Raw genomic sequence first — 12,911 nt, 5'->3', positions numbered from 1 at the left:
GATAAGAGAACCTGTGTCAGAGAGTCACAAATCATAGAACCCTATACAGTGCTCTATAAGGGTTAATCTGAGTGTGTGATACATATAAAAGTTTATAATTGACTGACTACAGATAGCTGGATTCAGGAGTTCAAAGTGCTGTTCATAGCGTTTACTCCTGCTGTTATTCTTCATAAAATCTCTTAAAACCCTCTGGAGTGACTCTGCATGTGTCAGCACTACAGTCCAGTAAGTCAAGCCACATGTGTCCTACTTTCACCCACTCCAACTTTTTAACCCTCCACAATACTTACAGCAGAGAAAGTGATTAGTACTCAGCATAATGCAAAACACATTTCCCATCATGCTCTGTAAAAAGAGAGATTATGTGTTGGCTTTGTCATTTGTGAAGCTGTCATTACAAAGTCCTTGTCTTCAAGTGCATTGTTAAGATAAGCTATAATTTATCTTGCTTTTTGTTTCCTGATATTTTTTATGTCTATGACCTAATCAACACTCACACACAGCATCATTCATCGTAAAAGAAAATTGTAAATGTAGAGTAACTCACCGGTTGAAAAGTTACTATAATTAATATATGGAACTGTGTTGTCTATAAAACACCAGCCCTGAAGCCAAATTGCGTTCTTCCTCAGCAGATATTCAAGTGCAGATAATACAATGAACCTTTCTTAAATAACACACAACAGCACAATAAAAAAGTCCAGCTCACTCCTGTTGCTCTGGCTTCCATGTCCCAAAGTCAAAATATGTAGTAAATGTGTGTAAGTAAATTTGATTTAAATTTAATGTGAACAAATGATGTTTTCATTAATAAAACAAATGTTACTATATAAAACGTATAATTGTAAATAATATGCGCATAATGTGGTGAAGCTTTCTGTAAGGGGAAATGTATTAAATATTTATGAAAGGAGACTTTTCAGACGTCTATCCTCAGGACACAGAACATTCACATTTGTTGTAATATAACATGCATTGTCTGTTTTTTTTGTGTGTGTGTGTTATTAATTAAAATTTTCAAATTAAAATTTATTTGTATAGTGCTTTTAACAATTGACGTCTAAAAGTAGCTTTACAGAACATAAACATAATACAAAAGGATTAATATAATATAAAAATTCAAGATTAATATTAGATATAGATTTAAATGTAATTATATTTATCCCCAATGAGCAAGCCTGAGGTGACTCACTCCATTGGATGGTAAATTAAGAAACCATGAGAGGAACCAGACTCAAAGGGGAACCCATTCTCATTTGTGTGACACTGGAGGTGTGAACATATACAGACTGACAGTCTGTCCTCAAAGACATGGAGTTGGCATCTCCTCTTAGTAATACTTCATGAAGCAGGGTCCAACTGGAACTGGTAAATCTCTAGATCTAGTCTACATTTAATTAAACTGGGAAAGTGTGTCTGAGCCCCGAACACTGTCAGGAAGTCTATTCCAAAGTTTGGGAGCTAAATATGAAAACCCTACCACCTTTAGTAGACTTTGATATTCTGGGAACTACCAGAAGTCCTAGATTTTGTGATCTCAGAAAGTGCGAAGTTACAAGACTGGTTAGATACATGGGAGCTAAACCATTAAGAATCTTGTACATAAGTAGCAGCAGTTTGTAATCAATTCTAAACTTAAGAGGTAGCCAGTGTAGAGATGATAAAATTGGGGTCATATGATTATACAAACCCGATTCCAAAAAAGTTGGGACACTTTACAAATTGTGAATAAAAAAGGAATGCAATAATTTTCAAATGTCATAAATTTATAATTTATTCTCAATAGATGTTGAAAGTGAGACATTTTGAAATGTCATGCCAAATATTGGCTCATTTTGGATTTCATGAGAGCTACACATTCCAAAAAAAGTTGGGACAGGTGGAAAACTGTTCTGTGGTCAGACGAATCGAAATTTGAAGTTCTTTTTGGAAAACTGGGACGCCATGTCATCCGAACTAAACAGGACAAGGACAACCCAAGTTGTTATCAGCGCTCAGTTCAGAAACAAGAATGGGACAACATTCCTATTCCTAAACTTGAGCAACTTGTCTCCTCAGTCCCCCAGGCATTATCAGACTGTTATAAAAATAAGAGGGGATGCCACACAGTGGTAAACATGGCCTTGTCCCAACTTTTTTGAGATGTGTTGATGCCATGAAATTTAAAATCAACTTATTTTTCCCTTAAAATGATACATTTTCAGTTTAAACATTTGATATGTCATCTATGTTGTATTCTGAATAAAATGTTAAAATTTGAAACTTGAAACTTGGTTGGGGGTTCGATTCCCGCCTCCGCCTTGTGTGTGTGGAGTTTGCATGTTCTCCCCGTGCCTCGGGGGTTTCCTCCGGGTACTCTGGTTTCCTCCCCTGGTCCAAAGACATGCATGGTAGGTTGAATGGCATCTCTGGAAAAATTGTCTGTAGTGTGTGATTGCGTGAGTGAATGAGAGAGTGTGTGTGCCCTGCGCTGGGTTGGCACTCCGTCCAGGGTGTATCCTGCCTTGATGCCCGATGACGCCTGAGACGCCTGGCACAGGCTCCCCATGACCCGGGGTAGTTCAGATTAGCGGTAGAAAATGAGTGAGAAATGAGTGTGAATTTGAAACTTCTACATCATTGCATAATGTCAATTAGTCAATTTTTGACTAACTGTAGCCTGTTTATTAAAGATGTAGGACAACCACCTAGTAATGCATTACAATAGTCCAGTCTGGAGGACATGAATGCATGATCTAGCTTCTCAGCATCAGATAAAGATAGGATGTTTCTCAGCTTGGCAATATTTCTAAGGTGGAAGAAGGCTGTTTTTGTAATATGGGTGATATGAATTTAAAAGACAAGTCGCTGTCTAATATAACATCCAGGTCTTTCACTGTTGGGCTAGTAGTTACAGTACATCCCTCTAAATGGAAGTTGAAGTGTGAGATCTTCTCTGTACTGGTTTTTGGACCAATAAATAGTATTTCTCTCAGTTTAACAACAGAAAATTACATGTCATCCAATATTTTATCTCTTTAACGAGCTTACTGTAGTTAATTTAGACAATTTAGCTATTTCTTCTGGTTTTGATGAGATATATAACTTTGTATCGTCAGCATAACAATGGAAACTAATCCCATGCCTTCTAATGATGTTCTCTAAGGGAAGCATGTATATTGAGAAAAGCAGAGTTCTTAGAACTGATCCTTAAGTGACTCCATAATTAACTCCAATAAACTGGAGGATTCACCATTTAAATCTACAAAATGGTATCGACCAGGCAGGTAGAATCTAAACCAACTTAAAGACTGTCCCTGAATTCCTGTGTATTTCTGTAAGTGATCTAAGAAATGTTGAGATTTACAGTGTTGAATGCAGCACTAAGATCAAGTAGAACTAATGGTGACATGCAGTCTTGGTTCGAAACTAAGAACAAGTCACTTGTAACTTCAACATGTGCAGTTTCTGTGCTATGATGGAGTCTGTAACCTGACTGAAACTCTTCAAAGACATTGTTCTCTTGTAAGATGGAGCACAGATGAACAGACACAACCTTTTCTAGTATTTTAGACATAAACAAAAGGTTTGAAATAGATCTGTAATTTGATAGTTCATTAGAATGTAAATTAGGTTTCCTAATGAGGAGCCTAATAACTGCCAACTTGAAGGATTTAGGAACGTGACTTTAACGAGGAGTTAATAATATTAAGAAGAGGCTCACCAGCTTTATGTAACTTTCATTCATTCATTCATTTTCTACCGCTTATCCGAACTACCTCGGGTCACGGGGATCTCAGGCGTCATCGGGCATCAAGGCAGGATACACCCTGGACGGAGTGCCAACCCATCACAGGGCACACACACACACACACACACTCTCATTCACTCACACAATCACACACTACGGACAATTTTTCCAGAGATGCCAAACAACCTACCATGCATGTCTTTGGACCGGGGGAGGAAACCGGAGTACCCGGAGGAAACCCCCGAGGCACGGGGAGAACATGCAAACTCCACACACACAAGGTGGAGGTGGGAATCGAACCCCCAACCCTGGAGGTGTGAGGCGAACGTGCTAACCACTAAGCCACCGTGCCCCCCTTTATGTAACTTAATTTAGTAATTTAGTTGGAATAGGATCTAACACACTGTTGCTTTAGCTGTAGTAATAAGTTTATCTAGCTCTTCCTGTCCTGTACTTGTAAAGCACTGTAGTTGTGAGTGTAGAGCTCACCGACTGTGTCACAAGGTGCTGTCAGGGGGTTGAACGTCAACTATTTTGTTCCTGATACTTTCAGTTTTATCACTGAAGAATCTCATAAAGTCCTCACTACTGAACTGTGATGGAATAGTGTTTTCAGATCTCAGAATTTTGGTTAATCTAGCCACTGTGCTAAATAAAAACCTGACATTGTTCTGGTTATTTCTATGAGTTTGCTAAGGTGCTCAGCCCTAACAGTTTTTAGAGCCTGTCTATAGCTGGACATACTGTCCTTATACGCAATTCTTAAAACCTCTAATTTAGTTTTTCTTCACATTCGCTCAAGGTTACAGGTTGCTCTCCTGAGGGTGTGATTATGACTCTAAATTCTTTAATCAGATGTATGTACATTCCAATGTGCTACTATAGCTCTACAGCAAGGTCCTATGCCACAGTATATTTTACAGTAAAATACATTTAGCCTATTATAATGCTTTGAGCATAGCATTTTACATGATAGAATTTGTATTGTTTTTAACATAACATTATTCAGAGTGAACAGATAACGTATACTAATTGTATACCAAATTAGTTTTCTAGGTGCGTTACACATAATGCAATGCAATGAGAAAAAGCAGCAAAACGATTATGTAGCTAAAACGCTTTTTTGCAGACACCACCTTTTTTTGGACATTGCGGTGACTAACTCCATAATGACCGTTGGTGAGGAATCATTTGAAACCACAACAAAACTACACAAGCAAGGAGACGTTTACGGATCATGTTGTGGTCAAACCCAGTCACAGAGCTATTACTTTTCTTTTCTGGACTGCAAATAAAGGTTTTTCTAACTTAAGAGTGACACTCAGACCTTTTTAATTTGCAGATATTTTACAGACTGTAGGAAAATACTGTCAACATCTGAATCATGGTATTACAAGGTGTATTAGGAATTTCTCTTGGTGCAGTGTCTCAACAGAAATACCAAAAAAGTAAGAAAATAACTTGATGACTTAGAGCTGTTAGGAAATAGGATTACGATTGGAAACTAATCAACAGTGGGGTGGTGAGATGTGGCATAATATAAAGCAGAGATACTACTATCACACCCCTTACTATGTTCCTAAAACAGAACACTGCAAAGTTTTTATCTTTCAAATAACACAGCAATCTACCAGCTATTCGTTTTTTTTGTTATCAATTTCACAATGATAAGTTTATAGTTACGTTGAATGTATTGAAACATTCACAAAATTTTCAGCTAATATTACACGGGTCTTACATCTTGAAGACTTTCCTGTGGTGGAAAAACTACATGTTTTAACGGTTAAAAAGCACTGATACTTGAGACTTATTCTATAAATGGTAAATAAATGTTATTACTATAATATGAGCACCTGCACCTTCAGTCAATCATGTGAGAGCAGCACAATGTATTAAATCACACAGATACAACTAAAGAGCTTTAGTTAATATTCATTTCAAACATCAGAACGGGGGGAAATGTGATCTCTGTGAATCTGCTGGTTGTTGATGCCAGATGGACTTCTTTTGGAAGAATTTCTAGTGTTTGCACCGAATTGTTAAAAAACAAAAAAAACAAAACTTGTAGTGACTGACAGATTGGTGTGTTGCAGTTTATACATGCCACTATGTACAGAAAAAAAATTACAAAAATTAAAAAAAAAAAAAAAATGTAAAAATGTAAAAAAATGACTTCAATTGAATTTAATGCACATTTATTTGTTAATTCATCCTCTTCATGTATGTTAACACAAAAATTGTGACAGTATGTTAACAACAATATTGCTTGTGTTGAATATTGTGATAATGATATAGAACTGATTATCAGAACATGCCTGCTTGAGAAAACGACATGAGCTCAGCTTCCTTTCAGCTTTGTTTCACTATAGTTGAAATTTCCTGTTTTGTCTCCAGTGTCCATGAAACGAGAATAAAAGGCGCACAGATTTCCGGATGGAAATTACAATAACATCAAAAGAACTTAAATTAAAGTACATTTAATTTAACTTTAACTTACATCTTCACAGTTTCACTTTTTTTTCCCATAGTTTGACACCATTGAAACTGCAGGCTTGTCCATGTGGAGAGCTGAAAATGCTTATGTAGGTAGGTCTAGGAGTTTGTTTAGATTACAACAAATCCAGCATGGGATAGAGATTATTATTATAAAAATGCTCCGCTATTTCTTCATATGAGTTTAAGCCTTAAATGAGTGCTTATGTAAATGCTTTTTCAGGTCCTGGATCCATTAATATAAATCTTGCTTTACATCTCTGGTCAGCTTGGTCATAACTGACATTGATTACAGTTTTCTTTGGAGAAAAATGGAACAAATTTGTAACCCTGTACGTAAGTAAGGACATGATGCAACCAAGTATGACTGAATGAAAAGGAGGTCGGTAACCATATGGGATTTCAGTGCTTGTTTGTTTTTGTGTCTGCCTTATATTAATGGTTTGGTCTGTATGTGGTAAATAATTTGATGCTGTGATTTTGGGTGAAACGTCATTGAACTCTCGTACTGTTTTGTATATTCCACAGCGCTTACATCACTCTCTACTCCACCATATACTTGCAGGCCTGGTCTTCATACTTACTTTATTACAAATGACTTCTGGCATGAACAAACTATCGAATAAAGTTTAACCTAGAATTAAAGTGTAGTAAGTAGAAAGAAAATACTTCAAAGAAGAGGACACAAGAATGTCTTGTCTCTCAGATACATGAGTCTGTTTCAGCTCATCCATCCACAAATTAGAAAGTGGACTTTCCCATAGTTGGAGCAGAGGAGAGAAATTCCCACTGAGGTCATTACCATGGATTAGGTTACAGCCTCTGACATCAGATTTGGACGGCATCACAAAACGGCCGCTGTGATCCTCTGAATTGGGGGAAATTGTATTGCGCTTATGTTTATGTGCTCACATCCCCATGAGGAGTTTTCACATGTTAATTCAAGGGTGTTGGACTACTTTAAATTGAGGCTTTAAACAAACCACTGCCACATAAACATTTTGTAAAAAGACCAAGATTTCTCTGGAACTTCAGGATTAGAGAAATATTGGCACTGGAATACACTCCTAAGAAAAATGGTGGGAGGAATCAACATCTCTCAAATATTTTGTAGCCAGTGATTCATTTTAACTGTACAGTAATATAATTCTACTGACCCTTCAGCACTCTCATGAAAATTATTCAAATGTGTACAAGAGTATTTTGTCAATTTGTAAGAGGTTTATGCATTCCCTTCTTTGCCTTGTGTGCACAAAGTTTGCATGTTCTCTCTGTGCTTCAGGGGTTTCCACTAGTTTCCTCCTCTAGTCCAAAGGCATGTATCCTAGGATGACTGGCATCTTTAAACTGTCTGTAGTGTGTGAATAGTTGTGTGAATGTGTGAGATTGAGCCCTGCAAATGACCCCCCACCACACCACACCCCCCAATGCCCAGAGTCCCCTGGGAAATGCAGCATCTGAGCATTAATAAAGAATCCATACATGCAAAAAATCTGGTGTACTTTAATCCCTTTTAAGTTTTATTGATACACATTACAAGGTGTGATACAAGTACTCTATAAATACCACACGGTAGGGTTTTAATCGAACAGAGATAATGTGGATTTATGTTTTTATGCTACACCGGAAACACATCACATTCAACATATTACACTGAGCCGGGTTTATTATTATTGTAAAACAACGACATCGTGTGGCAGGTAAGCGGTATTGTATGGCGTAAATATTCGGAGAATATAAGTGTAAAAGAATTCATCAACACTAAACAATATATTATTATTATTATTATTATTATTATTATTATTATTATTATTATTATTATTGTGATTATTATTGTCATTATTAATAATAATAATAATATTGTTGTTATTAGTATTGTTAGGCGTATTATTGTAATTATTATTATTATTATTATTATTATTGTTATTTTGTTGTTATTATTATTATTATTATTAATTATTATTATTTAAATCACTTTCGAATAATATATTATTAATTACAAAATACGCCATCACAAAGACTGCGAGACATTTGGAGGGAAACGAGTTGATGACGTCATGCGCAATGCTTTATGGGATATGTAGTTCCTTTCCTCAGGAAAGTTGTTGCGAATAAGGTCGTAATAAGGTCCATATTTATTGTGTTCAATATTTTTTCAATATTTATATCTATATCCTTTTAATATTTACTTCCGTAAATAGAGCTTTTTGTAAGATTTGCGAAACATTATGGCTTCATGCGTATATGATGTGCAACGTGAAAGCGGAAGAGGCAACACAAAGCGGAAGTGACGTCGGGCGCCGTGCATCTCTATCAAAAGCAGAAAGTTCGCGCGCGCACAAACAGTTAGCAGCAGCCGCGGTTCAGAGTCCGTTGTTGCGCGTGTTGTTTTGTTTTGTTTTAAATTTAATCTGACAGAAAAAAAGGACCATATTTCAGTCAGGTATTAAGAATTAAGAGCATAGTAAAGACGTGTTAACTTCGTTGTAGGTTTAAATATCACTTGTGTTGTAAAGGAAAGACAAAAAGTGCAGACATGTTTGAGGCCCGACTGGTTCAAGGCTCCATCCTGAAGAAGGTTCTGGAAGCTCTGAAGGATTTGATCACTGAGGCGTGCTGGGATGTGAGCTCGTCTGGGATCTCTCTACAGAGCATGGACTCGTCTCACGTGTCTCTGGTGCAGCTCACACTGCGCAGTGACGGCTTCGACTCGTACCGCTGTGACAGGAACCTCGCCATGGGGGTGAACCTCAGCAGGTCCGGCTTCACACACACGACACGCAGGAAATCAGACACTAATACTCAATTTATTTATTTTTTGCTAACACTCCGTATTTGCGTCTCGACGTTTTGTTTGTTTAGTTTGATTCTGGAACAACGGAAATTTCCCCTTTTCTTTTAAAAGTCAGGAAACCCGCGCTGAACGTGACGTCATTTTCGCGCGCAGACCCGCTGTTGGCGGGAAAGTTAAATGGCGCGCTGTGTCTTAGCATGTTGGCTAACGAGGACCCCTTGTTTGTCAACCGTTGGATAACTGCAAACTTTTGCTTTAACTGTAACCACTGAGTTCAGCCTTCGTAATTATAAGAATTGAGATATAAAGATTTTTTTTTTCACAGAGAAATCTGATGAAGCATAACAGCATTAAATTAGCGTTACGTTTGTCTTCAGCTGCTAATTGTAGTATTTAGCGTGCTGTTTATTTGTCTAAATCAATTAATTTGGCATCTACAGCTGAGGGGTTTTTTTGTGTGTAATTTCGAAAACATTTTGAAATTATTTCTAAATATCATAAGGTTTCAGAGAATTACCACGAGATCATTAATAGCCCCAATTTACTCCATTCAGCATGTACGTTGTGTTGCTTAACAGACATTTTTTATTACGTTTGTTAATACTGTGTTTTGTACATTTATTTCATCTACCAGTATGTCCAAGATCCTGAAGTGTGCTGGGAACGAAGACATCATTACGCTGAGAGCGGAGGACAATGCAGACTCTCTGGCTCTGGTTTTCGAGACTCTCAGTGAGTTAAAGTTTTATCGAATTTATTAGTGCAATTTTCTTATTCATGGGGATAAATACCACAACTATCAAATGGACAAAAATGTAAATCGTCGATCCTGTGAATACTTACAGATCAGGAGAAAGTCTCAGATTATGAGATGAAGTTGATGGACTTGGATGTGGAGCAGCTTGGAATTCCAGTAAGTGTTAATATACTTAGTGTTGATGTTTTAAGTGTCTATCATTGGGGTGCTTGAGGAGACATTAAATTCAATAACTATTATGTAATAGTGTCTTGAAAAAGCAACATTGCTTAAGGTGGCTGCTGGAGAAAGTTGACCAGTTTATTCTTGGCCACATGCATACTAATTTAATGTTTGTGTTTGTAGGAGCAAGAGTACAGCTGTGTAGTGAAGATGCCCTCTGGTGAATTTGCCCGAATTTGCAGGGATCTGTCCCAGATTGGAGATGCAGTAATGATCTCTTGTGCTAAAGACGGGGTGAAGTTTTCTGCCAGTGGTGAACTGGGAACCGGAAATATAAAACTCTCCCAAACCAGCAACGTGGACAAAGAGGATGAGGCTGTAAGGGTCTTTTTGTATATACAGCCAAGGAATGTTTTCAGCTGCTTATATGTCCAGTTCTGTTATGCTTATGACACGTTTTTCCTTTGAATAGGTGACAATTGAGATGAATGAACCTGTCCAGCTCATTTTTGCTCTGAACTACTTGAACTTCTTCACCAAGGCTACTCCTCTATCCAAGACAGTCACACTCAGCATGTCAGCAGATATTCCACTTGGTAAGTGACACGATCACTTATAAAGATTTTACATAACCACATGCACATACTGACCTAATTTTGTGAATAGATAAATATCAATTTCTGTCCATGAACCCAGCTATGCATAACATTGCTTTCCACTTTAAATCCTACATAATCACTTATTTAATTCTTGATTCATTTTTAATTCGTCTCTTTTCACCATTTGGATAATTTTTCTTTATTTTTATTTTTTATCTCCTTTCAGTCGTGGAGTACAAGATTGCAGACATGGGTCACATCAAGTACTATCTAGCTCCTAAAATCGATGAGGAGTCATCCTGAATTCTCACATCATCCACTTAAACCCCAGCTATGCCTGCATAACTGGTACATATTGCCAGTTCCGTTGCTCACAAATCAAGGAACAAACACAACAGACTATCCAAACAGTATCCCAACAGTTGTGCGCACCAAACTTCAGTCTTGTTTTTTTGTCCTGTCACCCCGTTGCTTATTGATTCTCATGCCGATCTGCCTCTCTAAGCACTAGCGGTTTGTCCATCCTCATTCGAATACTTTTGTAGATAAAAATATCTGTAAATATACCAATTTGGTCCTTTCATTCTGTTACCCTCTAATAAACATTTTGTAATGTGTAAAGCTGTGTTTTGTACCTGTTCCTTTATTAAGTACATGACTGTTATCATAAGTTCAGAATCTCTTTCTTTGTGTCTACAAGTCCAGAGTAATTTCATTCCTGTATTTAGGGTTGTTTAGGACTACTTCAGCTTTTTAGAAATGGAAATTCACAAAATCAAGTTGTGTAAATTCTCACTTGGCTATAACGCTGACAAACTGATTACTGCTAACATTTGTGCTCAAAGGTGTTTGATCCAAATGTGATATAAATTAACCATCATCTGATCTGTAATTATTAATTCTTCTCCATGTTAGTCATGTATGTTTGTAAATAGTGCTGTAGTATTTTCTCAGCTGTGATTGGTCTCTCTTGTGTCTGCTGCTTTAATGCCTTAATGTAGAGACGTTTGTGGGTTTGTAGTAGACCTCAATCAATTTTACTGATTAGCTCCTGCTCTCTCTAGGAATGGAACAATGTTTAAATTGCTCATTTTACTTTGAGCATGGTTTGAACCTGTACAGGGAAACCCATTGTATATCCAGTCCTGTCTCATCACTAAGCCAGGGCAAAAGGGACTGCCTCGGATGGGGGAAAGAAGAAAGAAAAAGGTGGGGGAGAGAAAAAAAAAAGGAGGGGGTTGGAGGGCAGGACAGGGGAGTGTTTTCTTCAATGCACACTCTATTTTACCTTATTTTTCCAAAAGCAAGATAGTGTTTTTTTTTTTTTTTTGTATTTTTTTTAACGAATATATTTATAATTAATATTAAATTCTTTGTAGACTTCCATAAAAGTGAAAGCTTAACACAATGCTTATTTCTCCAAACACACTTTATTCACTAATGCATGTTATTTCAACAAGCATGCTTTTTAAACAATTTGTTTTAATTTAACAAGACAAGTATTAATAACATAATATATATTTTTTATTCCACTATTATTACTATTTAATTCAATTGCAATTATTATAACTACCCAGAATTATTATAAATACTACCACTATAGAGCTTTTAACTTATTACAAAGGTTATAACAAAAAATAGAATAAAAAGTATTTGAAGTTAAATAAATGTTCTTTGATTGAATTACAAAAGAGTCATTCCACTGTTCATTGGTCTTCCCAGATGCTGGACAGTACCATTTACCTTCAATTTGAGTATGACCAGTAAATTTGTTCTTTGACTGACCACATAATTTACACTGGTAGTGGTAGCCTTCTTTTGACAGGTGCTTTTTTGGTGGCTCCCTTCTTGCCACAAGCTCTTGATCTTCAAGCTCTACCTTTCGCAGTCTCATGCTTGACACAACGCATAGTATATTGCTTCCATGGGTGGTCTGTGAAGCATTCACATACCTCCTCAAAGCAGGGTTCAAACCTGCATGATGAAACTCATTGGACTTCAAGTCCAACACCATAACCTTTCAGCCAATGCAGCTGTGCCAAGAGCAGTACTAAACTGGACATTTAGTTTGTGGCATACAAATAATCACTGGGGTCATAACAAAGGGCCTTTTTACTAAGGGAGGAACTTCTAATGAATTTTGAAGGACTTTAAAACACCTTCTAACGCTGCAAGCAGGATTCGAACCTGCGCGGGGAAACCCCATTGGATTTCGAGTCCAACGCCTTAACCTCTCGGCCATTGCAGCTGTGCCCGTTAAGGTTACCAGAACATTATTAACCTGGCCTTTTTGTTTGCGGCATACAAATTTACATTTACAGCATTTGGCAGATGCCCTTATCCAGAGCGACGTACATAAGTGCTTAAATCTCT

The 12,911-nt window shown here is 37.1% G+C and overlaps 1 protein-coding gene and 1 non-coding gene across 2 annotated transcripts; one reads left to right on the top strand and one right to left on the bottom strand.

Annotated features, from left to right (window-relative positions):
- Positions 1 to 8,559: 8,559 nt before the first annotated feature.
- On the top strand, positions 8,560 to 11,159 carry pcna (proliferating cell nuclear antigen). Its single transcript, XM_060896283.1, has 6 exons — positions 8,560 to 8,983; positions 9,655 to 9,752; positions 9,866 to 9,933; positions 10,123 to 10,317; positions 10,412 to 10,535; positions 10,765 to 11,159. Exons 1-6 carry the CDS (start codon positions 8,763 to 8,765, stop codon positions 10,839 to 10,841), a joined length of 783 nt encoding a protein of 260 aa, XP_060752266.1. The 5' UTR covers positions 8,560 to 8,762; the 3' UTR covers positions 10,842 to 11,159.
- Positions 11,160 to 12,704: 1,545 nt separating this feature from the next.
- trnas-cga (transfer RNA serine (anticodon CGA)) lies at positions 12,705 to 12,786 on the bottom strand. Its single transcript has one exon. It is a non-coding gene; the product is annotated as a tRNA-Ser (tRNA).
- Between the last annotated feature and the right edge of the window lie 125 nt (positions 12,787 to 12,911).

Source organism: Tachysurus vachellii, chromosome 20, assembly GCF_030014155.1.
Source record: "Tachysurus vachellii isolate PV-2020 chromosome 20, HZAU_Pvac_v1, whole genome shotgun sequence".
NCBI lineage: Eukaryota > Metazoa > Chordata > Actinopteri > Siluriformes > Bagridae > Tachysurus > Tachysurus vachellii.
Note: the sequence above shows the minus strand (reverse complement) of the source record. Positions and strands in the feature narration are given on the sequence as shown.